Here is a 27,688-nt window from a genome sequence, read left to right as displayed (position 1 = left end):
TTGCTAGCCACCATGTGGGTGCTGGGAATCGAACCCAGGTCCTCTGCAAGAGCAATCAATGCTCTTATCTTCTGAGCCATCTCTCCAGCCCCAACACTTTAAGATTATATATATATATATATATATGTGTGTGTGTGTGTGTGTGTGTGTATATAATATATGAAAAAAGTTAAAGAGTATATTTTAAAGTGACCAAATACAACAGCACATTTAAATACATTCATCAAATAAAATTTTATCTGGTTATTATTAGCATGCATGGAGATGCCTAGCTGTACATGTACAGAAAATGTCAACAGTGGCCATCTCAAGACGGGGGAAAGAAAAATAATAAAACATCCAAAAATTGCTATGTTTTATTATTTTCTTTCCACTGTTGCAATAGTTTGAATTCTCTGCAATAACTAGTTTACCTTTTATTTTACAACAGTAAAACTTATATTTTGAAAGCAATTAAGAATGTTTCCTCCTTGGGCTGGACAGCTGGCACAGCCATTAAAAGTTCAGGCTCACAACCAAAAAGACAAGAATGTTTCCCTCAATCAGTAGATGAAAATAAGTGGTAGGGAGAGTCAGTTTTCTTTAAAGTTGTGACAACTGGCAGATTGACCAGACTCCAAGGGATGGACCCACACCCAAGAGCATTTGGGGGAACCCAAATTAGATTTGATAGGCCTTTAAAAAAAATAATATTTTCAAAAGAAATGGAGATCTTCTTTAAATGTTAAAAACTCATTCAATTTTATGTCTTACAGGGTTTACACTGAGTTCAATATTGTATAACTGTATTAATTCAACTGTAAACATAAAAATTTACAGCTACTTTTGAAAGAGATGTATTCTTGCTCTGGAAATTGTTACTGAATATGTTAAAGCTATAATGAAATGCTTCTTCTAATCTATGGTTATTAAATAAAAAAAGAAAAGAGAAAAAAACAAAAATGGAGGACATGAAGTAGGTGGGATAGCATGGGGTAGAGATGAGGAAGGATCTGAATAGTATTGAAGACATTGTATGGACTTCTCAAAGAATCAAAAATATTTTTAAAGTAAGTGGTATGTATTATTCAATATAGATGCTGAGGAATAATTGTTCCTGACCTAAATGGACAAGATTGGTTAGGAAGGCAGGGAGACATTCGGGGCAACATTAACAACAAGCATGACTCCGGATTCCATGTGAGGACAATGTAGCTCAAACATTACCATGTGTTACTTGTTTAATTTTTATAGACAGCACTCATGTCACAGTAGGAATAAAGCACTTAGGATTCAATAAGAACTTTATGGGGACAAACAGCAAGTGTCCACATTTCAAAGAACTAGCCAAATTAGAAGGAGCAGTGTCTAGAATCATTTTCCTTTTCTTGCTACTTATGGATTTGAATATAAAATAATTACAGAAGAAAAGTGATTTCCACTCTGTTTGGGCTAAAGTTCCCCTTCGGGTTCTCAAAGGAGACCCTTTAAAGATCATATTTATTTCTTTCCCATATTATTTTCAACTACATAAGCATAAATGTTTTCTAGTTGCTAAACAATATATATATATATATATATATATACATGTAACTTAAAAGTAGACACCAAGAGAGGACTGTTTTTTCAAGTTTGATTTTATGGAGCAGTTAGTTTCAGACTGTTCTTAGAAATTCAGAAGACAGTCATCCTCCTTTTTCCTCTACTTCCCCAATACGGTCCTCCTCTTTGCCCTGGTGATATAAAAGTAAACATCATTTGTTTCATCTTAGATATTAGAAAAATCTGAATTAGAGACATCTGGTCAACGAAGCTTTACTGACTGTACATCGGAACCTTTTATTGCTTAAGGCAAATTTCAGTCATCAAGGAAACCACTGCTTTTTTATTTATTATATTTATTTATTTATTATATTTATTTATTTATTTGTGTTGTAAATTCTAGACAGCAGATTTACATATGAATTGATGTCTACAGAAGACTAAAAAGTAAAGAAAAAAAACCCTCAAGCAATACTTCTGAGACTTGAGACAAGCCAGATGATTTTTAGGGCATTACATAATCACAAACACCTGGAGAATTGCTGCGGGTGGTTGACAAATTTTGAGTGTTATGTTTAAACTCAAGGAGATATTTGTGTCTAATTAAGGGAGAAATTTGTAATCTGAACCAGGTGTTTCCTTAAAGCACTTGATGTGTTGTTTGCTCTCACTTCCTCCTTTCCTTTTTCTAGTCCTTTCCATGGATCTTTCATAAATATTTTTTCTCCCTTGTCAGTTCTTAATTCTTCATGTGTTTGTGTTTGGAGAGTGAAAAACACAAACCCACAACAGTGATGAAAGAAAAATCCCATTTGTCACATGACGTGAAGGAAAGGTGTACCTTGGGGAACTGCAAGTTAACGCGGAAGAATTACAACACAAGAGAAAATACAGTTTGCTGGGCGTTTTTCAACTGGTATTTAGCAAGAAGTGCACTGATACCTCACTCCATGTTTATGATAAAAATCTAAGAATTATCTTGTAAAGCAAAAAGTTTGTTTTATTGGGAAAGCTATGTTTTCTTTTTCTAAAATGGTGGCCTTTTTTTGTCTACTACTAGCTGGGTAGAAAAAAACCAGAAAAACAAAAACACTATAAGTTGAGGTCATGGCTGACAACAGATGCTTGGAAGAACACATTGTATAATAGAAAGTGCTAACTGTCCTCGAGGGCAGAAATATGATGTGTGAATTCACACAATTACAGACCCCACTAACTGGATTTACCTAACACTAATCCCCCCCCCCCCGACACACACCCCTTCATCCCCAAAAGTGGTTATAACAACTCAAAAAAAGGTACACAATTCAAATGTTGATCCAAAAGGCAAATCTAAGTATGTCATAGTTTTACGTTTTACTTGTCCGGCCTTGACATTTTCCTGTCAGAACCCTACCTAGAGCCAGTCTTTCAGGGACTTCCGTGCCTTAGTGCTCCCTGCTGGTGAGGCTTTGTCTCCAGAAACTTTCAGGCTTTGGAAGTCTGGTTGGGATTGTGGGTGCAGTTGCCATTTGCCAGGGGTGAGTGAATGGAGGAGGGAAGTGCTTTACTTTCTCTTAGAGGCTCAGTACAGTCATATACAAAACGAACCTAAGAGTTGAGAAACTCCAGTGTGGTGAGAACTAAGTCGTGGCATGTGAGCAAGGACCTAGCACATAACACATGTTCAGTGAGTCCTGGAGTTAGCACATCTATCACACCTCCTTAGGCAGGGTTCCCACTTGTGGGTCCTTCCTGCTTCCTGGAGTACATTTCCCCAACAGGCTCATGGTTCAGTTTCTCCCTTCATTCAAGCCTCTGTTCAAATATCACAGACTAAGTGGAATCATCTCCAACCAGCTCAGCTCAATCGATTCTACCCTACATTTATTTATTTCTCCTTCCTAGCGTCTTCACTGTGGGATACTATCATATAAAATTATTCATTTATTGACTGTCTAAAAGAATATAATATCCATGAAGGCAGGGACTTTAAGACTTTTTTATTAAGTGTAAACAAATAAGCTTCATTATGTCATTTTCATATGTGCATATAATGTATTTGGATCATATTGACCCACTATTAGCTTTTCTTGTGACCCCTCTCCAGTCCTGGTCCCCTTCCTCTTCCCAGATAGTCATCCTTCTACTTCTGTATCTTTTTAATGTAGATTAGGTGGGGACCCTGAGTGATGGAACTAATGCAAAGACAATAGTCATGTATGAAATTCTCAAAAATAAAGCATTTAAATTTTTTAAAAAAGAGAGAAAAATCTAGACTGACCTAGATTGAAAATAATGTAATGTTCACTTTCTGAGTCTGCTTTTTTCACCTATCAGGATGATCTCCAGTTCCTATTTCCTTCAAATGACATAATTTTGTTTTCTTTATGGTTGAATAAAACTCCATGGTATGTACATACCATATTTACTTTAGTCACTCATCTGTTGATGTATACCTAAGTTGTCTCCATAACTTGGCTACTGCAAATAGTATATCAGTAAACATGAAGTGCAATGTTGTGTTGTGATGACTTACATTCCTTCAAGCATATTCCCAGGAGTAGTATAGCTTGGCCTCAGAAAGTTATGTTTTTACTTTTGTTTGTTTATTTGTTGTTTGACAGGGTCTCCCTAGTCCCAGCCTGCCTGCAAGTCACTATGTGGACCAGGCTGGCCTCAATCACACAGAGATCTGCCTGCCTCTGCCTCCTGAAGGCTGGGATTAAAGGCCACCAAGTCTGGCATTTATTTTTACTTTTTTGAGCAGCCTTCCCACTGATTTCCATAGTGGCCACACCAACTTACATTGTTACTTACACCATCTTTTCCCCCTGAATCTTCGCCAAAACTGGTTGTTGCTTGTTGTCTTGATGATAGCCATTCTGACTAGGACAAGATGCAGTCTCAATAGTGATTTACATTTTCCTGATACCTGAGGATATTCAACACTTTTCATGTATTTATTGACCATTTGTACTTCTTTTGAGAATTGAGAAATTCATCTGTACATTTGTTGATCAGATTATTTTTTAGTATCCACTTCTGGAATTATCTACATGTTCTGGAAGTCAGTCTCTTGTCAGATGAATAACTGGCTTTGCTGTGCAGAAGACTTAATTTAATGCAATCCCACTTGTCGATTTATAATTAATTAATGTAATCTGAGTGTTTTGCCTGCATGTGTGTAAGTGCCCCCTTGCATGCATTGTTTCCTTGAGGAGGCCAGAAGAGGGTGTTTGATCTCCTTGAGCTGGAGCTACATACTGTTGTTAGCCACCATGTGGGTTCTGGGAACTGAACCTGGGTCCTCTGCAAGAGCAGCCAGTACTCTTAACCCCTAAGCATCTTTCCAGCCTTGACCTCTCTTCTTATGGTTTACCTTCCAGGTTATATGGAAGGTCGCAACTAAATGATTTACCAACGTCTAAGTTTACTCAAACTTCTAACACACAGAAGTGTTCCATCTGCACCCAGTGGCAGTCAGTGGCTAGAACTTGTTGCTTTAGAGCGCCCCCTGCTGACTCAAATGATAGGGTCACGCCTCGCCAAACCAGATGCGTGTCTTGCACTCAAACAAATAACATCTTTCAGCCCGTGTCTGTTCTTAAGGACTGAGTATCATGTGGCAAGTTGATATTTAGTCATGAAGGGGCCAATTACGTTGTGGGTTGAAAGGAAGTTATTACATTTGAGGTTCCAGTAAAAAGTTATCGGGACAGGCAACCTACAATGAAGTGGCTCAATTTCCCTTTGAAAAGCACATGATGCTGGGTGGGTTTGCCGCATACGGGCTGTTAGAGTGAGACATGTTTGAAAAACTTTTGTCAGTTTTCTTTTTGTTTTAACGTTTTGTTAGCATTTATCAATTAAATTCATCTAATTAAGAAGACGACACTTTTGTATGAATACATTATCATTAAGATTCCTCGATTCAATTTCTCGTAGGGATTTAAGTTCTCAAACTTTTAGCGAATGTGCGCATTGAACTTGATCTTACTGGACTAGGATTTGGACTTCAAGAAGCAATAAAATGTTTTATGAGGTGCTGAGAGACGGATGCCAACTTTGGTTTTCCTTTTGCCTTCTTCAAATACATGTTTAATTCTGGAGTAATTTTAGATTTACAGGAAAGTTATAAAGATAGTACAGAGACAGTTCATGTGCACCACTCACAACTTGTACTGCTAACAACATTATATGACCTCTGCACATTTGTCAACATCAAAAAACCAACACGAATACGGTATTACTTTCCGACGATGTAGAAACTATTTTTAAGCTTTATTTTTAACTGACACATAATAATTATACATATTTTGAGACAGAATGCAATGTTTGGAGATATGTGCGTATTGTGTAATTATCAAATCGAAGTAATGAGCACATCAGTTACCTCAAACACAGAAAATTTCTTTCTCAGAACATTTAAAATCCTCTCCTCTGGCAATTTGGAAATGCAGAATGGATTATTGCTAGCTATATCACCCTACCGTGTAATACAACACCAGAATTTATTCCTCCTAACTGTACACTCTTACCCATTGATCAGATGCATTGTTATTAGCTAAGGCATGTAACTTATGTTGGTTTCACCAATTTTCCAGTAATGTCCCTTTTCCACTCCAGGATTTCTTCATTTCCTCGTTCTCCTTTCTTCCTACCATCTGTAGCAATCTGTCTCTCACTCTTCCCTGCTTTGCATAAACGTAATCATTTGGAAGAGTGCTGGTGAGGCCCTCCATAAAATGTCCCTCAACTCAGTTGATGTCAAGTTTTAAGTTTAGACTTATGGAAAAGAAAAACTAATTGGACCATCATTTCACAAAAGGCCATTTTAACAATCAAAATAGGAAGAATCGCAATATCTAAATGAAGAACAATCTTCTAATTGAGAGAATTTATCTCTATGGAAGGCCCACTTCTTTTTTAAAATATATTTTTATTGATTTTTTTTTTTTTTGGATTTCATACATCTTAACCTTATTTATCCCCCTTCCCTATCTGCACCTCCCCATAGTCCACCCACAGGATTTCATGCATTTTGTCATATATGTTAAGGCCTATCAAGTCAAGTTTGGGTACCCAGTTGTCCCTCAGTATGAGTTCCTCCACTGGAGCCTGTTTGGCTTGTCTAGCATCACCCACCCTAAAGAAGCTCGACTGTCCCTCACCCAGCAGTGATCAGCTGCCAATAGTTCCTTGCCAAAGTTGTGGCCTCCTGCCCATTTCCCCAGTTCTATGCTGGGTTTTGTCTGATTGAGTTAGCCAATATGCAGAGAATAATAGACTGCAGAATGTGGGTCCCTGGACAGGACTCCTGTATTAAACTTCACCCACCCAAGGCTCAAGGACAATTGTAGAAGAGGGTGTGGAAAGAGCCAGGGGAGGAGGCGCATGATCATAAGGAAACAGAGTCTTATAGGCTCCTGGGACGTTGCTCATGTGAACTTAGAGCAATGGTGGCAGTATACACAGGGCCCATTTCTTTAACAATTTTCCTCTCTGTCTTTCACTTTGGCCTGCACAAGAGAAAGTGTCACCACAAACTCACAAACAAGAAGGTAGGAATCAAAAGGAACCCAGTGATGATCCATTCCTTCTGCTCAAGGAGATGCTCCTCACCTCTAGCAGGGGACACATGAGTAAAATACATGCCAAGGGTATGACAGCCAAAGAGAAATGCAAGCAGCAGAAACAGAGGAGAAAGTGTAATTCTGTGAAGAATCTGGAGGATGGGGAGATAATTCATGTAAGAGGCATCCTCCAGGTGGACCTTGAAAGATTAAATACCAAGGAAAACCCAAGATAAGGTGGCTCTAATTGTGGATATAGAAGGACAAAAATATCTGTGATAATTAATTTAATGATCATGTTTTAGGTTTATGAATGGTCTCCTCATGATTTTAAGGAGTAAAATGGCTATCCTTCAATATCCATGTACAGTCAATATGATGCATTTCCTCATTATACTAGAGGTTCAGTAGTTGGTTGTGCTTATGCGTAGAAGAATGCACAGAAAGCATCAGGTCCCGGGAGAGGCGAGCAACAGGAGTATGGGATGCTCACAGTTCTGCGATCTGTGTCACTCATACAATCTCATTTCAAAACTCTTTTACTCGTCTGAATGCATGAATTTATTGACAACATATACGTACCCAATAAAGAGCTTTGTTCTGGAAGAAGGGGAAATATGGAGAATTGGCAAGTGTGGGTCTCAAGTGAGATGGGCCTGCAGAATCCTACTCTGCATGGGCTATGTGAACTCCACAAGCCACCATTTTTCTGAGCCTTAATTTCCTTATCTGTTAAAGAGCAGTATAAGGATCCCACATTTTCAAGATGGTTATAAAGCTTAAAGGTAATGTATAAATACATGAAGCATCTTATAAACAGTGGTAAAATTATTGTACAGCAAAGATCCTTCGGCTTTAATCCTGTATGGTAGACCTTTCCATTTTTGTTCTAGTTTAGTTTTAATTGATACATAATAAATGTATAAATTTAAGAAGTCCATGGGTGTCTAATACATACGTACGTTGAATAATGATCAAATCAAGCTATTCGGGAAATGAAATCAGTGTGTCAACAAGACACCTGCACTCCCATGTTCAGAGAAGTGCACTATAGCCAAGATATGGAATGACCTTAAATGTCAATCAACAGATGGATGTATAAAGAATATGTGGTATATACAAACAGTGGAGTACTGTTCAGCCATTACAAAGGCCTCTCACTACTGATTGGACAACTCCCAAAGCAGTGTTGCTAATAGTGTCTTGGATTTCCATGTAATGATGATCTGTGTTTCTCTATTTTGGGCTTAGTTTTAGTCTCACCTAAAAAGCATCATGTTTTATTTGGTGACACGAAATAATGTTGTTGGAGCAGGCGTTGTTTGTATATGTGTGTGATATATGTATATATGGTATGTGCACATGGGTGTAATAGTGCGTACACTCATGTGCACACATGTGGAGGCCAGAGGAGGATGTCAGGTGTCTTCCTCTGTTACTCTTTGCCTTACTCCCTTGAGATATGGTCTCTCACTGAATTGGAGTTCATCACTTTAACAAGCCCATGGGATCCACCTGTCTTTGCCCACCCCTGCCCCTGCCCCCATGGGGCGGTTGCAGGCATTCCCAGCCACATCCAGCTTTTTTTATATGGGTGCTAGGGATTTCAACTCAGGTCCTCGGGTCCTGAGGTAAGAGCAAGCCCTCTTACCCACTGAGCAATCTTCCCAAATAGAAATAATGTTCTGATGAGTGCTCTTTATTACATCTCCCCATCGCCATGTTTTTCTTTCTGAAAACTCTAGGAATGTAATCTGTATCACATGAATCACTTACTATTGTAATACAGTGTGGGTGAAGTGGACGAGGAAATTTGTTGAAAAGTTATTTGATCTATTTTAAAAGACAATTTCAACTGAGCTCTTATCTTCCCCAGTGTGACCTATGCTTGCTGCCAGAGACGAGGCTCTTTGTGGCAGGGCATAGTCGGATCAGATGGGCCTGAATGATCTCCATTATGGCTTTAAAGAGTAAAATGAGTGACCTTAAATATCCAGGTACAACTAACTTAATCCATTTCTTCATAATACAAGACGTTCAAAGAAGCAAGAATATAACTTTGCACTAATGGGCAAAAAAATTTAGATCCCTTGCCCAGAGAGTATCACCTTATAGTTAAGTTTAGCAGCATCCCTGGCTACTACCCACTAGATGGCAGCAGCGCCCAGAGCCATAATCAAAACTGACCATGGAAAGTGACCCAATGACAAAATTACTCTCAATTAAGAACCATTGGCTAGGGAATACTGCACTAGACAATACTTTAGGCTAAAGATGCTTCTACCTTAACACAATTATATCATGTTGGGAGTTTCCAGATGTAGTATTATCTGTTATTAACAACTAGAGATCAATCTTGCTTGACCTTAAATGCCTTCCCTAGCAATGACCCAAACTATAGATGACATTGAATCACATGCCTCAGACCCCACCCTTACACATACAGTTTTTAAGTCTTAGTAGACTACTCACTATTTCTATTTGTGCCCTCTACGTTTACCTCTACCGTCTACAAAGTCAGTCTTACTCCTTAAGGCCATACCAAATGAACTTAAACTGGAGAACACTTTTTATTAGCGTGTCAAAGAAAAGCAGCCTAGGGCCAGCAAGCTGTACATCTCAGCAGCCACCTGAAGAGGAGAATAGAGAAGAAAAAAGAAAGTCCTGCTTAAATTAAACTGGCATAAAGGTTAGCCACGTGGCAGAAGACAGCCACATGGCAAGGAGGAGGGCTTTAAAGAAAGATTAAGAAAGCCCAAAGTGTTTGTTATTTCTAGATGATAGGCTTGGACTTCATTTTACTATATTTATACTTAATGCAATGTCTTTGTGAAATAGGATAACAATATATTTGTGTGTATCTAAGTATATAACATACAGAGAACAGTGTGTACTGTTCACAGCTTTTGTGAAATAAAATAGTCACAGTTTAAAAAAAAAAAGAAATCAGGGTCTGGAGAGATGACTGAGCACTGGCTGCTCTTACAGGGGACCCAGGTTTCATTCCCAGCACCCACATGGCAGCTAACAAACAATCTGTAACTCCAGTTCCAGAGGATCCAATGTCCTCTTCTGACCTCTGCAGGCATTGCACAACATGGGTGCATTTACAAAGCAAACTTTCAAAGCAGCATGGCTGTGCTAGGAGTGGGAATTTTGGGAAAGAAAAGCACATTCAAAGTACATTAATTTAAAGTACAGATAATTATTCCACCTATCTCTTTAGCATGGCTAAAGGTAAGACCACCTCCCTGAAGGGTGGTCCCTCAATCGTGTTGTTGACCGGGTCCAAATGGAATGTTAGGTCTCTACCCAGACCACAAATTCTATTCTCTTGACCAAAAGGAGTTTTCCCTTAATGGGCCTTTATTTCTACTTCAATAGTCTCCCCTCTGAAGTGAGATAACCCTGATATCATTTACAAAATAAGCTGCAATTGCAGAAAAGATACAACCCATTTTTACCATGAAAATCTAGAGATCCAGTTCCAAAGCTGTCCCTAAGAAGGGATCAGTGTCGGACCGAGTTCTGGTCCCCACCCTCATGTACTGCCTTTAGACAGTGGCTTCTTTAGGAGGACCTAAGAAGCCAGAGCTCCCTGCTGGCATTCCTGGCCAGAGAACCAAGGGCATGTCTAGAACTACTGCTTTTGGGGTCCCTGTCCTGAACTGCCTACCCAGTTTCTACCTCCTGTTCTCATCTGTGCCCCCTCTGAAGAGGTAGGTAACCCAAACTGAATGGCCAATCTTTAACTGAAACTTCCCACACCTGTCTGTTAGCAGTGACAGTTGCTCCCTCCTCCAGAATTCAAAGCTTCTTCTATTGGACCTGTCCCTCCTTCTTAATTACATTTTCTAATTTTTCCTTAAACCAAAAGTCCTCCTCCTCCACTTCTAAAGTCATGTGTGTGAATTCTCACCCACACATACAATTTAATTTCTTTTTGACTGGGGGATATGTTAAGGAGGAGAAAGTTAAGCTTTTAATTTAGCATTCCTTTAAATTTGGTGGGACCCCATCATGGTGCACATAAAATGTTTCCAAGAATAACCTCCCATTACACAATGCCATATAAAAATAGGTCATGATTTACCACAATAGAACATAAACTGGTGCCATTTTATCTGGAGAGACGAGACCAATATCACTCAATAACATTCCTTGGAGTAATGTTTCCAGTTTCTTCAGTGTCCTTTCAGAGATAGTCTAGGTCTATGCAAGAAACAGTTCTATCAGTTGTAATGTGTGCATTTTCTCTATAAACATCATCTGGTTTTGGTACAATGATTGACACTCTTGGGATGTTGGTACCAAGGGGGCGTCTTAGGAATGGAGTTCACTTTTGCTTCCTTCTTATAACCAATTAGCTTCCCCACAAGCCAAGCCAAATCAACATATATGTTAAAATCCACACGCTCCCCTATAATGACACCTTCAGGACAAGTCTTGAGGCCCCTGCTCTCCTCCAATCACAGCACCAACCAAAGCCAGACTTGCTACTTTGGGGTTTTCTTTTATTATCATCTTATTTACATAGAATTTTCTTCTTCCTTTGCAGTATCTGTAATTCTTATTAATAGTCTCCTTGCTCCCAGGACCATATTAAATCATGATGGTTCTTCGAGTCTTGCATTTTTTTCTCTATTGATGGGAATACAGCTGATATCTCACTGTTTAATATGCCACCAATATTCATTGAACAATAAAGTCTCTATGATATTAACAAAATAGAATTTCCCAGTTTTCTTAGAATATTTGTCTTTAGTTATTTTGAGGTAGAGTCTCTTGAAGTCCAGGTTGGTCTCTAACTTGCTATTATAACTGAGGATGGTTTTGAACTTCTGCTTCTTGTCTCCCCATCCCAAGTGCTGGGACTACAGGTATGTAAGACCGTGCCTCGCTCACAATATTTTCTTTATTTGAAAAAATGGGTATTGAATTTAAGCAAGCTTTTTTTCAACCTTGACTCAGCCATTTTGGTATGGTTTGCTTTAGAAAAGGGTTCATAGCAAGCTAGAGGAAATGAGCTGTGTTGGAGACAGGAGGTCTGAAGTCAGTCATGAGTTGTATGTGTGAATCACTAGGGCCTTTCCCTTCCTCCCTGGGATATTGTTCAGGCATTGCCTGCAAATGCTGCTGGCTACCAACCAGGAATAATGAGTGTGCCTTTTCTGATGGGCACACCCATGGAAACAGGGTGGTTCTGTTCTGACAAAAACTAAAGAACATGCTGAGGCTTGTAGTGAAACTTAAGAAGTACGTCTCATCTTTACTAAGAACAGCATGGGCATCATCCTAATAAGTCCCTGTGAAGCAGACATGCTGATTTATTCCTAACAGTTCTTTTATTTCCTGGCTCCAACATTTTTATTATACAGGGTTACATAACACCAGTTTTCTGCAAGTATATATTGTACTTTATTTTTCAAAGATTTATTTATTTATATATGTGTGTACCTGAGTGCATGTGTGTGCACCATGTGTGCAGTGTCCACAGAAGCCAGAAGAGGGCATCAGATCCTCAAAAACTGGAGTCACAAATTGATGAGAGTCACCAGATGTGAGTGCTGGGAACCAAACCTGGGGCCCCTGGAATAGCAGCAAGTGTTCTTAGCTGCTGAGTCATCTCTCCAGCCCCTATAATGTACTTTAATTAAGTAAGAGTGACTTACAACCTCATTTTTCCCTGGACTGAGGGGTTTTCTGGAGACATAAGACTTTCAGCACTAAAACCTGAAAAATCTTGATTCTATAAAGGTGATTTTGAAAGGCACAAAATACATTTCTTCAAAAAGTAGGTGAAGAAGTTATAAATAGTGCATGAACTATCAGTACCTCTTTTTTTATTTTAGCTAAACTGAACTTTGGAAGGGCTTGCCTATTTTTCATACCGTCCTCTGCTTCTGATCATTATAGTCACACTAGGTAAATTAAACATCAGGAATAGGGTAACTACTAAATCCTTCTACACTTTCCCCATTCAGGCCTTTCAGAAAACAATCTTTTCCAGAGTCCAAACTCCTGGCAGGAATTACTGAGAGTATGTCTCTTTTTGTCTATGACCACCAGTTGTGCCTCCTTCTCTGGGATATGACTTCCTCCTTGATTTTCAGGCAATTTTTTCTAATGCTTTTATTAGTGTATATTAATTATACTTAATAAAGGGTTTTATTATGACGTTTTCTCATATGTGTATGTATAGTTTGATCCTATTTACCCCTTGTTCCCTTCCTCTTCCCAACTAGCTGTACCTCTGCTTTCATGTTTTTTTAATGACACAGTGAATTTCATTAGGATTGCTTATAGAAGCACAGTCAGAGAAGTTTTTACAAAACTAGAGATGTCACTCCCTTAAAGCTCTTCCTCACCCAGCAGTAATCAGCTGCACAATAGTTCTTCAGCTAAGATTGGGGCCTGCTGGCCATTTCCACAGTTCTATGATGGGTTTTTGTCTGAGTTTGCATGAGTCTTGTGCATGCTGTCACCATTGACTCTAGATAGGCTGACTATTCCCCAGTGGGTGAACTTGCACTGAGGGACATCTAGGGACACTAACTTGACTTGATATACCTTAATATAAATGACAGAATAAATGAAATCCAGTGGGGGGGGACTATGGGAGGGTGCCAAAGGGTAAGGGGGTATAAAGATGATTAAGATTTTCTGTATGAAATACACAAAAAATCAATTAAAAATATACAAAAAATAAATATAAAATATAAAGTACAAACTCAAAAAATAGAGATGTGCATTAACCTAAGAAGTTTAAAAAATGAGTAAATATTATCTCAGAATCCTAAGAGTTCTGGTGTGGACAGTCACCAGGACCATCATTCCGCTAATTTGGGTGCATATGTTAATCACTCAGTGACCATGTTGTGAAACTAGACACTCAGATTCAGTAGCTCTGAAGTGGAGTCTGAATAGTCTAAATGATAACATAGCTGACACATGGATTCCACATGAGGTAATAAGAATTTTATAAAATCCTACTTTCTAGATTTCTTTGATCATGCATCTTTATAAATTTTTAAAGGGTAAGATTGTATTCAAAATATGTGTGCTAGTGTGACCCGGAAGTTCCTCTGACCCTATGCCTACAAGCCATAGTCCCACCTCCTTCCCAGCTCTGAGGAAGGAGTCAAGCCCATTACTTCTCCCACCCAATCAGTTGACCTTAGCTGCATGAAGGGAGGGGGCTATGGATATATAAGTGGAGAAAACCACAAGGACGGTCTCTCGCCATTTTGTGTGGCTGTTGGGAAGCCACAGGATTTATGCTTGGGTGTGGACTTTCGAGCACAGCTGCGAATCGAGGCAGGGGCACCCTCTCTTCTGTAAGTAAACCAGCACCCCAAGCTCAGTTAGCAAATCCAGTAAACTCATTAAGAGTTTCCAAATGGCGCTTTTGGGGAATTCTTGCCTCAGAGTGTCATAAGGGCAGTAGGAGGAGGGAATTGGATGCCACGTGCATCTTCCAGCAGTGAATTTGACTTTACAGCCAGTGATATTTTATAGTCATGGGTTAGCATATAATTGTCATTTTAAAAAATAATCATGAGGCGGTTGTGGTAGTGCATGCCTTTAATCCAGGACAGGTGGCTCTGGGAGATGGAGGCCAGCCTCATCAACTATCCAATTCCAGGCCAGTTGAGGCTACAGCTGTCTCATAAAACAACCAACCAACCAAACAAGCAAACAAAAATAATCATGAGCTCCAACACAGAACTCTTTTAAGTACCACTAATCCTGATAACATTTATTATATAAATCTTCATGGCATGCAAGTGTTACCTGGGCATAAGAAAATCACCTTGATCTATGGAATTTATTCTATCTTTGCATAAATAACTAATTGCACTAACAATCCAAAGGTCGTTAGTTTGGAGGCATGCAAGGCAAACAGCATTCTTCTTAGCAGTATTACAACTCCTATCCCTGAAAAGGGGGTTGATTTTCTTTTTTAAATATATTTTCGTCATATTTTTGTGTATTTCATACGTCTTAATCATATTTAGCCTGTCTTTCCCTATCTACACTCCCTATATCCTGCCCACAAGACTTCAAGCATTTTGCCATATGTGTTAAGGCCTATAAAATCAAGTTTGTGTACCCAGTTGCCTCGGTGTGAGTTCCTCCAATGGAGCCTGTTCGGCCTGTCTAGTGTCCCTCCCTTAAAGAAGATCGACTGGGGTTGGAGATTTAGTTCAGTGGTAGAGTGCCTGCCTAGCAAGCACAAGGCTCTGGGTTCGGTCCTCAGCTCCAAGAAAATAAAAAAGAAAAGACAAGAAGATCGACTGTCCCCCACCCAGCAGTGATCAGCCGCCAATAGAAAAAACTTATATAAAGCAGTAAGAATAATATCAAGGCTGGAGAGATGGCTCATTGGATAAGAACACTGACTGTTCTTGCAGAAGACCCGGGTTCGAATCCCAGCACCCACATGGCAGCTAACAACTGTCCATAACTCCAGTTCCAGGGGATCCCATAGTCTCGATAGCCTCTTCTGTCCTCTGCAGGCATTGCAGGACACGAGTGCACTTACCTACATGCAGGCAATACACACATACACATAAAATAAAACAATAAAATATTTCTTAAAAAAACAAACAAGAATAATATAAACAAGAGTATACCCTGGCTGTTCCAAAGTTTAGTTTACATTGAACACACTATTGATGACACAACACATCAGGAAAGAAGGGGAAAGATAAAAGTATCTATGATGAGCAAATGTTTTAAATGAAAAGAAAATCAACATTGTTCAGAAAAAAAAGGTAAACTAAAACTATAATGAGGTATTTTCACTTGTCACAATAGCAGATATTTGAAAAATCAAGTAAATATATTTTGTTGATGATGCTGATTAATACTATCATCATGATAGGATGCTTCATGATGTCATTAAAAACTAGTTTGGGGGAGAAGGTGAGATTGTGCAGCAGGTAAAAGGTGCTTTCTGCCAAGCTTGATGGCCTGACCTGAGTTCAGTGCCTGGGACCCTTATGATAGAAAGAGATAACAAATTACTGAAAGTTGTTCTCTGGACTCCACACTTGTGCCATGGCATGAGTACATTGACATACATACACACAATAAATAAATAAATGAATAAATAAATAAATAAATAAATAAATAAAGTAATAAATAAAGTAATAATTTTTAGTTAACTTTTTATGATATCTTCTGGACATGACAGAACCCTACATTCATGAATTCACAGCACCTGTGGTTGGCCTGCACAAGACCTGCAAAAGATCAAGCCACTCAACGTTCAAGCATGGAGTGGGAGGGGGTTCATGAGCCCCTATACTCACTAAGGAGCTATGGATAGTTGATGGCTAATGGGGGAGGAAGAGTCAGTTTTCTGTAAGGGTGTGGTTTCTAGTAGGTCAACCATGAACCAGTGGGTGGCCCCACACCCAGGAGTATATGGACAATACAAATGAGTTATTACAAACAAAAAGAAGACATAAAGTTGGGGGGGAGGAAGGTGAAGGTAGATATGGAAAGACCTGGGAGAGGAGTTGAGGTGAACCTAATCAAAATACATTTTATGAAATTCTCAAAGAATTAATTAAAATATTTAGAATATTTTTGAAAATTAATCTCTGGAAGACTGTTGGAAAAATCCTAACGGTATAATGTTAGGTTTAAAAAATGCAACACATACATAGGATGATACTAGAAAAAAATCAAATAACAATGCTACTTTGAATTGATAATATAAAAACAAGTGATTGTAATTTTGTTCTTTATGCTAGTCATCATTTTTGAAATTTACAAGCTTGTGAGATTTACCCAGAGCTCCAGACAAGAGATTGACAAGAATCTATAATTGTATAAGTGAGCTTGGCCTTAAATTTCAGACCCTGAAGATAACTAAGTCCACACTTACCAATACACTGGGGAATAACTGACAGTTATTTCTTATGAATTAAAATAGTAATGCTATATAAAACTACCATGACTCCTTGATTAACAAGTAATGAACCATTGTCTCGTAATGGAAATCAAGGATTGAGTTCCTTCAAGTCTCTGGTGACAATATTTTTGTCAGCCTGTCTATAAATTGATATACTCTGTTGTATTTGTATTTCTGTTTAAATACTGCATAAGCCATATATAGTTCATTAATTACTGAACTATAATTGAACTTTTAACCAGTAGTACTACAAGTCACACCTGAAAGAAGTTTAGCTAACATACATATTTTCTCCATGAACAAGGCACATTGATAGCCTTCTAGGGCTAAGGAACACTAGACAAAACTTCTATGCTATGCTCAGAAGCTATTTTAAGTAGGGAACTTACCAAAAGGAGCAAGGAAAATATTAAGAAACACAACACTAAGATTGTGGCAAGGACACTTAATTCTACTAAAAAGGCTGAAATGAGAAAGTGGGGCATCATCTTGTTAGACCTTAACTAGGAACAGACACACTGAACATCTTGAATTTTTCTCCACTCTGGACACACTGATGAATCACCATCAAAGCTCCACAAGTACTGATTTGGCTATTACCAATAAATTTTCCAAGTTGTTGAACTCATAAATACAGAATCTACAAATAAGAAGGATCAAATGTAATTATAGCTACAATTTAAGATAAAGTTCTTAATCAAAAGGAAAGGGTCAAATATCAATATTCCATAGGCAAACTTCTTCATAGTTGTTTAAAGTTGAGTAAGATATGATTTATAAAATAGTCCCCTAGATGGCACTTTACATAATGAAAATTAGAGCAATATGTTTCATCATTCATTTTATTTAATATAGTCAATGTCTTCCACAAGAGCTATCTCTTCGTTATTGAATTAAATTGAACCGTATCTCCAGATGTCAAAAATAGAGAACTACGGGATAATCTCAGCTATAACAATCTACAATCCTCTTGAGTGTGGTAAGGGGAGCTTGAGGCAATTCTCAGCTCCAATGAAAGACAAATGATCAAGGTCATCAAGTTACATATGTACATAAAACTGGCAAAAATATAATGTCATGGGTACCAAATTTAGGAGAAAGTGCATCTCTTGGGATTGTCTGGAAAACTTTATGTAGATAATAAAACTTGAAAAGACCTTAAAAGATTATTAAGATGGCAACTAGAGTTCTGGGGCTCTAAGCAAAGGGTTAGAATGTAGTACAGGTAGAGGGAAGGTGAAAAGCTTGGCTCCCATAATTGCTGTAAAGTAAGACACAGTGCTGCCTTACTATGCTCTGCTAATGTGTTAGCAGAGAGAACTAGATGGCAAATGGCTGAATGAAGGAGCACGGTTCTAATGACCGTCATCCTGTTTCTAGAAACTTCCTGGTTAAAATCTTTCCGTGCCCATTTTCACTTCCTTAACTAGAACACATATGGAAGCAAGTAGGGCTCAAGCCTGGTTCTTTAGCCTCACTCTCTGTCATCCACCAACACTTCCCTACACACAACACACCTCCAACATATGAACGATCAGCCTCCTCTAACACTCAAATGCTGTACACCTTCAGTAAATATTTACTTGCTCAATAATTGACTTTGCAAACACACTAAGCCTTTAATAAACCCTGCTCTGTTTACTAAGAATACAGGTGGTTCTCATGGGAAAAAAATAGCTAAACTTTATAATGCTCCAAGATTTCCCAGAATGTGTGTTGTGTTGTGTGTGTGTGTGTGTGTGTGTGTGTGTGTGTAGAAGAGGAGCCATTGAAAATGCCACAACACTACTTTGTCCATTCTAATTTCCTATCTAGGTTTAAAAAAAGTAGTATTCAAAAGAATCTCAAAATTTTGCAATTAAATTGGTAAATATGAGTAAATCCTTAAAATCTGAAATTTTAGACTCCATTATATTTTGACCCCTTGACTCTATAATAATAATAACTTGTTGAATTCTTAAATTATATGTTGCTGGTGATAATTTACATGAAGCTAAACATTTCTGAATATTCTTTCACAGAATCTGATTTTCTATATAAAATTATTTAATCACACCTTAGTTCCTTCAAAAGTCAATAACTTGTTTTAATCATATATTTTTTAAGAAGTCACCTCTTCCTCTTTATTATCTGTTCAAATAGAAATGTCTGCAGTGGTACAAATTACATAATAGTGAAACAGTTAATATTAGAATTTGAATTCATTTTATGTAAAATAGATGCTATCGCTATAAAGCAGCCTATGACAAGAAAGTTATAAATTGATTTTAGCCCATTATTCATTGCTTCTAATTCAACATCCTATCAGAAGTAAAAGGCAAGTTTTAAAATGTAGACTTCTGCAGTTAAATTTTTGTACTTACCGTTTCAAAACCTCGGTGTGGGTGATCAGGAAATCCTCCTGGCCTTCCTCCTTTAAATTCATCAAACAGTAAAAATGGATCCAGATTTTTTAACTGAAATAATAAAATTCCATAGTTTAGGCATGCCATCTAAGCCATACTACAAGAGCTACATTCATGAACAGATCTAACTCACTGAAAATTGCATAGCCAGTGAGCAACTTTCTGCAATGAAAATTACTCTTCAAGAAGAAGTTACACATACACAGAGGGATTCATCAAGTATATTAGAAATGACACTTTCGAAAAAGAGCAAAAAGTGAGCAAACATTTCATGATTATCTAACATTAAATAGTCAAATATATTCAAGCTCAGTCTATACCAAAACAGAGTAATAAAACATCATGGGACGGGGCAGATTATAAATCAATATCGCAATGTGCTCATGAGTACTCTGGAGGAACACAACTACACACATGAAAATGGGGTGTCATGAAGGAGGCTGCTTCTTAGGGAAGTGGCTCTTGAGCTGTATTTTGAAGTATATGTTGAAGATAATCAAGTGCAAAGGAGAAGGATGGGTGTTCCAGAAAGATGAGCAGTGAAAGAGTTTGACATCCTTAAAGAAGTCTGCTCATTGCTCATTGTAATTCCTTATGTACATGAGGTTAAATGTTCTAGAATATTCCTCCAAATGAACATATTTTTCTATAAAAATGATTTAAAACATTTTATTATTTTTACATTTTTTATGTGCACGAATATATTGCATGCATGTATATGAGTGCACCCGTGTCATGTAATGCCCATGGAGGTCAGACAAAGGCGATGGATCCCCTGGAACTGGAATTAGGATGATTGTTAGCTGCCATGTGGGTGCTGGGAACTGAACCCACGTCCTCTGCAAGAGCAGACAGGACTCCTAACTGCTGAGCCAACTCTCCAGCCCCTCTATAAATTTATTTAATACTTGCTCTTTATTAACTGCTCAAGTAGGAATGCCTGCAATGGCACAAATCAAATAATAAAAATAGCAATATTTAAAATTGATTATATTTCATTTAAAAGTAAATGTTCCACCTCTGTACTGTACGTAGAATTATGATGAGAGATGGGCAAGGGGTAGAGGCCAAACTTTTTGGTTTTTGAGGTAGGCTTTCACTTTGCACCCCAGGAAGGCCTGAAATTCTCAATCCTCTCGTGTGTGCCTCTTAAGTGTTGGATGACAGGTATGCATCACCACAACTAACTATAGGCCAAATCCTAAAGGAATTTAGGTCTTATCCTGAAGATGATGGGTTTTAATTGGGAATTGAGACAATCAGATTTAGAAAGATCTCTATATGGAAGATGATGAATATTCTTCAATATTTTGAAAAGGAGCAAAAGTCAGAACTAATGCAATGGCAGTAGCAATAGAAAATGGTTGAGTGACTATACAGATATAATGATGCAAGTAAGAAGAATTAAATAACTCCCAAATCTCTACTATGATGTCTAGGAAGATGGTAAGTCCATTCATCAAATCAAGGACAATAACAGAAGAAGCAGCCTTGAAATGGTTATGACTTCATCTTAGGTCATGTCGAGTTTGAGATGTCTATATAAATGTTACCAGTATAAATATTAATATTTGTGCAAAGGCTACAAGAACTATTGAAGATAAATTTCAAGCTCAAATTAGAGGAGGAAACACAAATGTTGTCATCAATATATTGGTTGTCTTTGCTTACTTCTTGGTCATTTGTTACTCTATTAACATTTTAAAATGTTTATATATTAGTAAAGATGCCAAAAGTTCTTTATGGAATGGCTTTGAACCTATGTATCATTTTGGGAAGAAGTGACATTATAATAATGATTTTTATTAGTTATAAACATGTTATCTCCATGTAGGTCTTTAAAATATCCTTCAATAAGGATTTGTAATTTTCTCCATAAACATTTTGCACGCATTTAAATTTTTTCTGCTAAAATATTTTAGCAGATATCACAATTTTTTTCATCTTTTTGAGACAGGGTCTCCCTGTAGCTCCAGCTGCCTGGAACTCACTCTGTAGACCAGGCTGGCCTCAAACTCACAGAGGATCCGCCTGCGTCTGCCTCCTGAGTGCTGGGATTAAAGGCATGAGCCACCATGCCTGGCCATAAATGGTATTTTAAATACATATTTATTATGTGTTGAACACTTTACTGCTGGTGATTATAAATATGAATAGAAAGGTGACTGCTAAGCACTTTCTAATTTCAGCAATTAATTTAAGTAGTTTCCTTGGGGTTTTCTTTTTAAGATGTTCATATCATCAGTGTATTTATCAGTAAGCTTTTCCCAACAATTCACAAAAATATGGTTTGCTTTTATTATCTTAAAGCTACAGGTTGCAATTTTCTAGGTTTTGCTGAATTCTATTGGCCTCTACAGTCTCTCATTCTGGAACTCATTTAGAAACAATGGCCACATTCAAGAATATACATGGTTAAGTCAAGTCAAGGAGAACAGGACACTTACCCTAGGACTCACAGGCATACACCTAAAGATAGAAGTGAAGAACCCTAACGAATGGAGGGAGCAAAATTTGAGAGTGATATTCAAACCAATATCCACAAGCAAGGAGGTAGGCTTTTTTCATTTTTGATCCTTATAATTTCTATTTCCATTTTTTTCAGTGCTAAGGATGAAACCCAGTGTCTCTCCCATACACAATATGTAAACATTCTACCACTGAGATATATTGCTAGCCCAATTATTTTCTTATCATTTTGCAACCTAGCATGTCTACAACAGTATTGAATAGGAATGATATTTGTAGACATCTTTGTCTTGATTTTACATAGTTGGGTTTTTTTAATTGTCATTGGTAAGCAAGTTATTTAATGTAGATTTCTGTTTCTGTAGATTCCCTTTATAAGACTAAGGAGCTGCCTTTCTGTTTCTATATCTTATTGTTATTGAATTTTCTTTTTTATAAATACTGATAGATGTTGAATTCTCTTGTTACTCTTCTGCATCAACTGAGATACTTACATGTGTTTTTCTCCTCTATGTCTTAATGTTTGTAAATCACATAAGCAGATTTTCTAACATAAAATATGCTTTCTTCAGACAACACAATCTTAGATTGTGACACATTATCTTTCCTATAGATTGCTATATTTGATTGGTTAGTAGTTTACTTAGAACTCCTGAAAAAATATTTATAACTGTGATATAATTGTCCTTTTACTTTCTCCCTCTTCTAGCCATTTATTTATTTGTTTATTTATTTATTTATTTATTTATTTATTTTGTTTTTGGTCGTTTTGAGACAGAGTCTTCCTGTAGCCCAGCTGGCCTGGAACTCACTATGTATACCAGGCTGGCCTCAAACTCACAGAGATACACCTGCCTCTGCCTCCCAAGTACTGGGATTAATGGTGTGAACCACCACACCCAGCTACTTGATAGCATGGTAATATCAACTTCATAATGTGATTTTATTTGATTTCCTCCAGTTTCATTATTGAGATTTTGTGTGATTTGGCTATTTGGTTAAAAAAGAACTGTAAAATTATCTAGATTCGTTGTCTTTGTGAAAGATTTTCAAAATGCTGATCCAATTATTCTAATAGTTATAAAACTGTCCAGTTACTTTATTTCTTCTTTTGACTCCCAGTTTCTCTAATTTCAGAGTATTTTCTTTCATATTACCAGAGACAAACATAGAAACTCGATCTATTTTATCCTCTCTTGTGTCTGCTTGCTATGAAAAAAAAATAATACCTGCAAGTATATACATTATACACTTGTGTGTATGTGCACATATGTCTCCCGATTGGCTAGTTCCTCCAAGGGGTGGGGCCTGCCACTGAGCGTGGACTATGGGACAGAAGCTGAAGTCAGGAGCCATGCGAGCCGTGTATGGGGAACCGTGTGTGGGGAATGCACAGCCTCGCAGCAGCTCAAGGACAGAATGGCCTGACTCTTATGGACCTGGGGCGAGATCGCTGGCTCTGGAGGCAGAAGCAAATGCTAGCGGTGGCTATGGGCATGGCGCGGTCTGATATAGCAGGCTCTGAGCCAAGGCCCCGGGCTAGGCACTGGGTACTCATTCCTTTGTAAGTTAATAAATGCACATAAAGATATGTTATATGGTTTGCTTGGTAGCGCAGATTTTAGGCCTAAGAAAGCCTGGATGTCTTCACTTTAGTGTGGGGATTACAGCCTACTCAAAGGTAGGTCACAAAGTAACACATCACAGCCCTGAGTTACATACAGTCTGATATGAAGCTAAAAATCAATTCAAGTATGTATATAATCATCTAAAAATGCTGAAAGGGCTTCAAATTAAAGGTATATTTAAAGTTCCCTTCCTCCTTTCCTCCTTTCCTTCCCCTCTACCTCTCTCCTCCTCATATACACACATATTCATTATCCAATATTTCCATCTTCTAAAATTTTTCATCTCTTCGAACCATCTGAATATAGTTCTTTGCTCCTCTTTACCTCTCACATTCTGGATTTCCCCATTTTCCATCAATAACTCTCAGTCCTTTTGATAAAAATGAAGCAGACCCTGAATCTATTCAATTTTATCTTATTATTTTAAACTCAATTCCAGGTCAATAAAAATTCCAAGAATGGAATTATGGTCAACAAAAGAGGTTGAAAATTCATGTACTTAATTATCCATTTTTTTCCACCAGATAATATAAACCTCAAAATACCATAAAGATTTGAAAATAGTGAATGCTGAGCATCTCTAAGTTCTACATTGATGAGTGGTATTGGGTACATTGCATTGGTCCTATGTATTTCTGAACCATCATTTTCTCCAGGTAGAAAACCAGTGTTTGGGATCTCTAAGATAACTTTCTCATTCTATTTTGTTGGGGTTCTGTGGTATTAAATATAGATGAACATAAGTATTTATTGCTTCTTAATATCAATGAGTTTCATATGGGCAAATAAGTTTCTGTCAAATCAACTGTGAAAACAAGAAGTTCCCTCTTTTCGGTCTATCTTTGTTACCACTGACTACCCACAGAACAGTAGCTGTTGACAGCTGCTGAGAAGTGGTACGTACTGCTGCTGAAAAGAAAACCTAAAATTGTGAAGTCATTTTGGGACCAGGTAACCAGACTTTTGAGATTCATGCTAGAAAAATAAAATACGTATTATTACCACGATGGCACTGTTAAGAGAAATTATTCTGGTGAGGACCTCAAGGAAAAGAGGAGAGCTGCAGAGAGTGCCTCGGTCTTCTTAAATGCTATCCAATTAATTCTGAACAGAATGTTGGTAGTAATATGTGCAAATGACATCTCAGAAAGAATGAACTACAGGTTATTGGAAGTTAGAGGAAAGGTGATCCTTGTTATAAGGCAAAGAATGTGGCTGAACTGTCTTTATGTCCTCATATTACATAGGAAGAACTTGTGAGAATTGAAGCTGGATATTGAATTTCCTTGAAAATATTTGTAAACACAGTGTTGAAGGTATGATCTGGTTTCTCTTGACCACTTATAGTAAACTGCAAGACAGAAACAATATAAACACAAAATTGTTACAAAATTTAAAGATTTGGAAAATATATGGCCTACCTAAATTGTAAAGAATGTCTGGGGGGGAAAAAAAAGATTGTAGTCAAACAGCCATTTGACAAAGTGTTGTCTAAACCGAATCCAGGAACTACTGCCCCAAACAATGAGAGAAACTGACATCGTTTTTTTATCTTAGTATGCTTGAGGTGCTATCACAAAATACCGTAAATGAAGTGACTTGAGATTAACAAAAATGTATTTCTTACAGTTCTGCAAGATCAGAAATCTAAGATTAAGGCATCTAGCTTTAGGGTCTGGTAAGGATCCATTTTCTGGTTTATCGGTAACATTTACCTGTGTCTTTTCATGACAGAAGGGTCCAGGTACCTCTCTGCTGTATCTCAATTATGAAGGTTTCACTCTCATGACCTAACTCCCCCTGAAAGACCTTGCCTGAGAATACCATCAGTTTGGAGGTTAGGATCTCAAACTTTGATTTGGGGAAGGACCCATACATTTAAACCATATCATTACTGTTGGTATTCATTGCATATTTGATCCTTCTGGTCACCAATCCATGACATATGAACACACCCTCAAGAAAAAAGCCAGTATAAAGAAAATGCTATAGAATCCATGTAGGTGGTCAAGGCAAGAGTCAGAGGGATAAAGTGTTCAATTGGCCAGGAGATTAGAAGAGGTACGTGTAGGAAACATCTTTCCTCCAAAAAACAACATAATCTCACATTAACCCCTTGTACTGGAGTGTTACTTATGGGACTGAGAATTAGTTTCCAACAATTTCTAAGCATGTAGCATGGCTTGAAGAAACATGTTAACAAAATGTGTTATCTGTACACACAGACTTACAAGAGACCTCTGATTTTCTAAAATGTTTTGATTTAGTCCCCAGTTCAATAATATCTTTTCTACATGCTTAGCTTACGATTTTAATTTTTCTTTTCCTTCAAACACATCCAAATCCTTTAGCTGCCAAATTCAGCTAACAACTTCCAACCTTTTTCTTTCAATGTCTTGAGACAGCCAAGCAAAATCTCTGGCCACCAGTCCTCAAGCCTATGACAATCCCACAATAAAACTCCAACAGCCTGGCACTTTCTGGAAATCAGGAAGCATTGCAAGTACCAGAAAAGACAATTCCTTGCAGGTAGATCTGATGCTGTGCTTTTCAAATGATGTTTTATTGAGTCCAGAATGATTCTAGATATGGAGAGTGTTCCCCACAGACATCCTCCATGGGACTTTTGTGAGGGTCTTTAGCCTCCTTTGTAACCTGGATTATATGATTGAATCTGGTTACCACATAGCAATTACAGGCGGGAACTTTCAGAGACACGCCTTATGAAATGAAGATTTACAGTAAATATCTGTCCTTTTGTTTTCATCCTCTTCTTTCTGTGCCAGAGGACAAGTGTTTGCTATCGCCCTAGCAAATAGCTATTTGGTAATATTAAGAAATTCTTTTCATTTTCAAAGATGATAATGAGACTGTAATTGTATTTCATTACCCTCCTCTCTCATGCCATCTCCCTCTACAACATTTTATTGATTTTCAGCTAGCATACAGAGTAAGAAGTTTCACTCTGATATTTTCATATATCATTATACAGTTTACTTATTTATGTCCCCCCAAAATCCTCTCTCTTGTTGGTAACCTTCCTCCCTCCTGGTAACCTCCCTCCCTCTTCCTTCTGTTTTCATGTTGCATGAATTCCATTACTCTCTCTTATTCCTCTGTTCCAGAGACAGAAACTGAAATATTTAGAAATGAAACGACATCCAGGATTCTGTTCAAGATACTTTGAGGAGAGAGATTGGGTTGCCCCTGAGCTTATCATTTCCGATGCTAGGAACAGGGCAAGTACTGAGCTATTTTATCTAGTCTTCTGTTTTCAATTATTCACTCAAATAAGAGTAGTCATGTTCTACTGAACAGTGTCTGTTGGAAGGGGCAGCACAGAGGAGAGTGCAGATGATGGTGGGGTTCCCTCCTACTGGGAGCACAGAGGAGCCACCACTCAACGTACGCTTTTCAGTCATTCAAACACCAATCTGCCTAGCCTAGTCCATGGATAACTGTATGGAAGGATCTGAGTTAGCCCGAGCCCATCTTTTATTTATTGCTAACCATAGAAAGGCTCATTGTAAGTTCCTCTTCCACCTCCACATTTGCAGTGATAAGGAGGGAAAAAAAACCATTTATGGCAGTTACTGACATGGAACATTGTTGTAATTTCAATATTAAAATAGCTTTGGAGTCCAAAGTTTATACTTCTTCAGAGACCTAAACCTTGGTGCATAGAGTTTGAGAAGTAACCTTCCTAATGTTAAATAAATGCCTTCATTCTCTGCTGAAGGAGTAGAAATCTATCTTTTTGACAAATTGGTAGTGTTTTAAAAATATGGCAACAGTCTCAATAGTAAAAAACAGGGTCTTGAACAAGAAAATGATGGTAGGCTTATATAATGGGGTGGGGCATAATTATTACAACAATGTTTGTGAAGAATTTGCAATAACATGGAAAGTCCTTGGACTACCATGTTAATTGAAAAACTTCAGGACACAAAACTGTATTGTATATAATCCCCAACGACATATAATTATTTAGAAATATCTTCTTTCTTATTTGTAATTAAATAAAGTTAATAATATTCAGAATTATTCATCTTTCTTTTCTTAGGGTTACAGACATACTGGTGACACAGGAGACATAAATTTAAACATACCATGAGGGTCTTGAAAATCTAGGTTTTCTGCCAAGGATTGTTATGCAAGATAATGCATAGAATTCAAAGATGTCAA

At 37.7% G+C, this 27,688-nt stretch overlaps 1 protein-coding gene across 2 annotated transcripts in view; it reads right to left on the bottom strand.

Annotated features, from left to right (window-relative positions):
• Positions 1 to 27,688, bottom strand: part of Pir (pirin) — a 127,481-nt gene that overhangs the window by 90,097 nt on the left and 9,696 nt on the right. For both annotated transcript variants that reach the window (XM_008840879.3, XM_008840878.3), the window contains exon 4: positions 19,365 to 19,457. In XM_008840879.3, coding sequence (XP_008839101.1) covers positions 19,365 to 19,457 — 93 coding nt within the window. The remainder of the gene's footprint in view (positions 1 to 19,364; positions 19,458 to 27,688) is intronic.

Source organism: Nannospalax galili, unplaced genomic scaffold (genome assembly GCF_000622305.1).
Source record: "Nannospalax galili isolate Female #2095 unplaced genomic scaffold, S.galili_v1.0 scaffold521, whole genome shotgun sequence".
Lineage (NCBI taxonomy): Eukaryota > Metazoa > Chordata > Mammalia > Rodentia > Spalacidae > Nannospalax > Nannospalax galili.
This window is presented reverse-complemented; position numbering and strand designations above follow the sequence as displayed.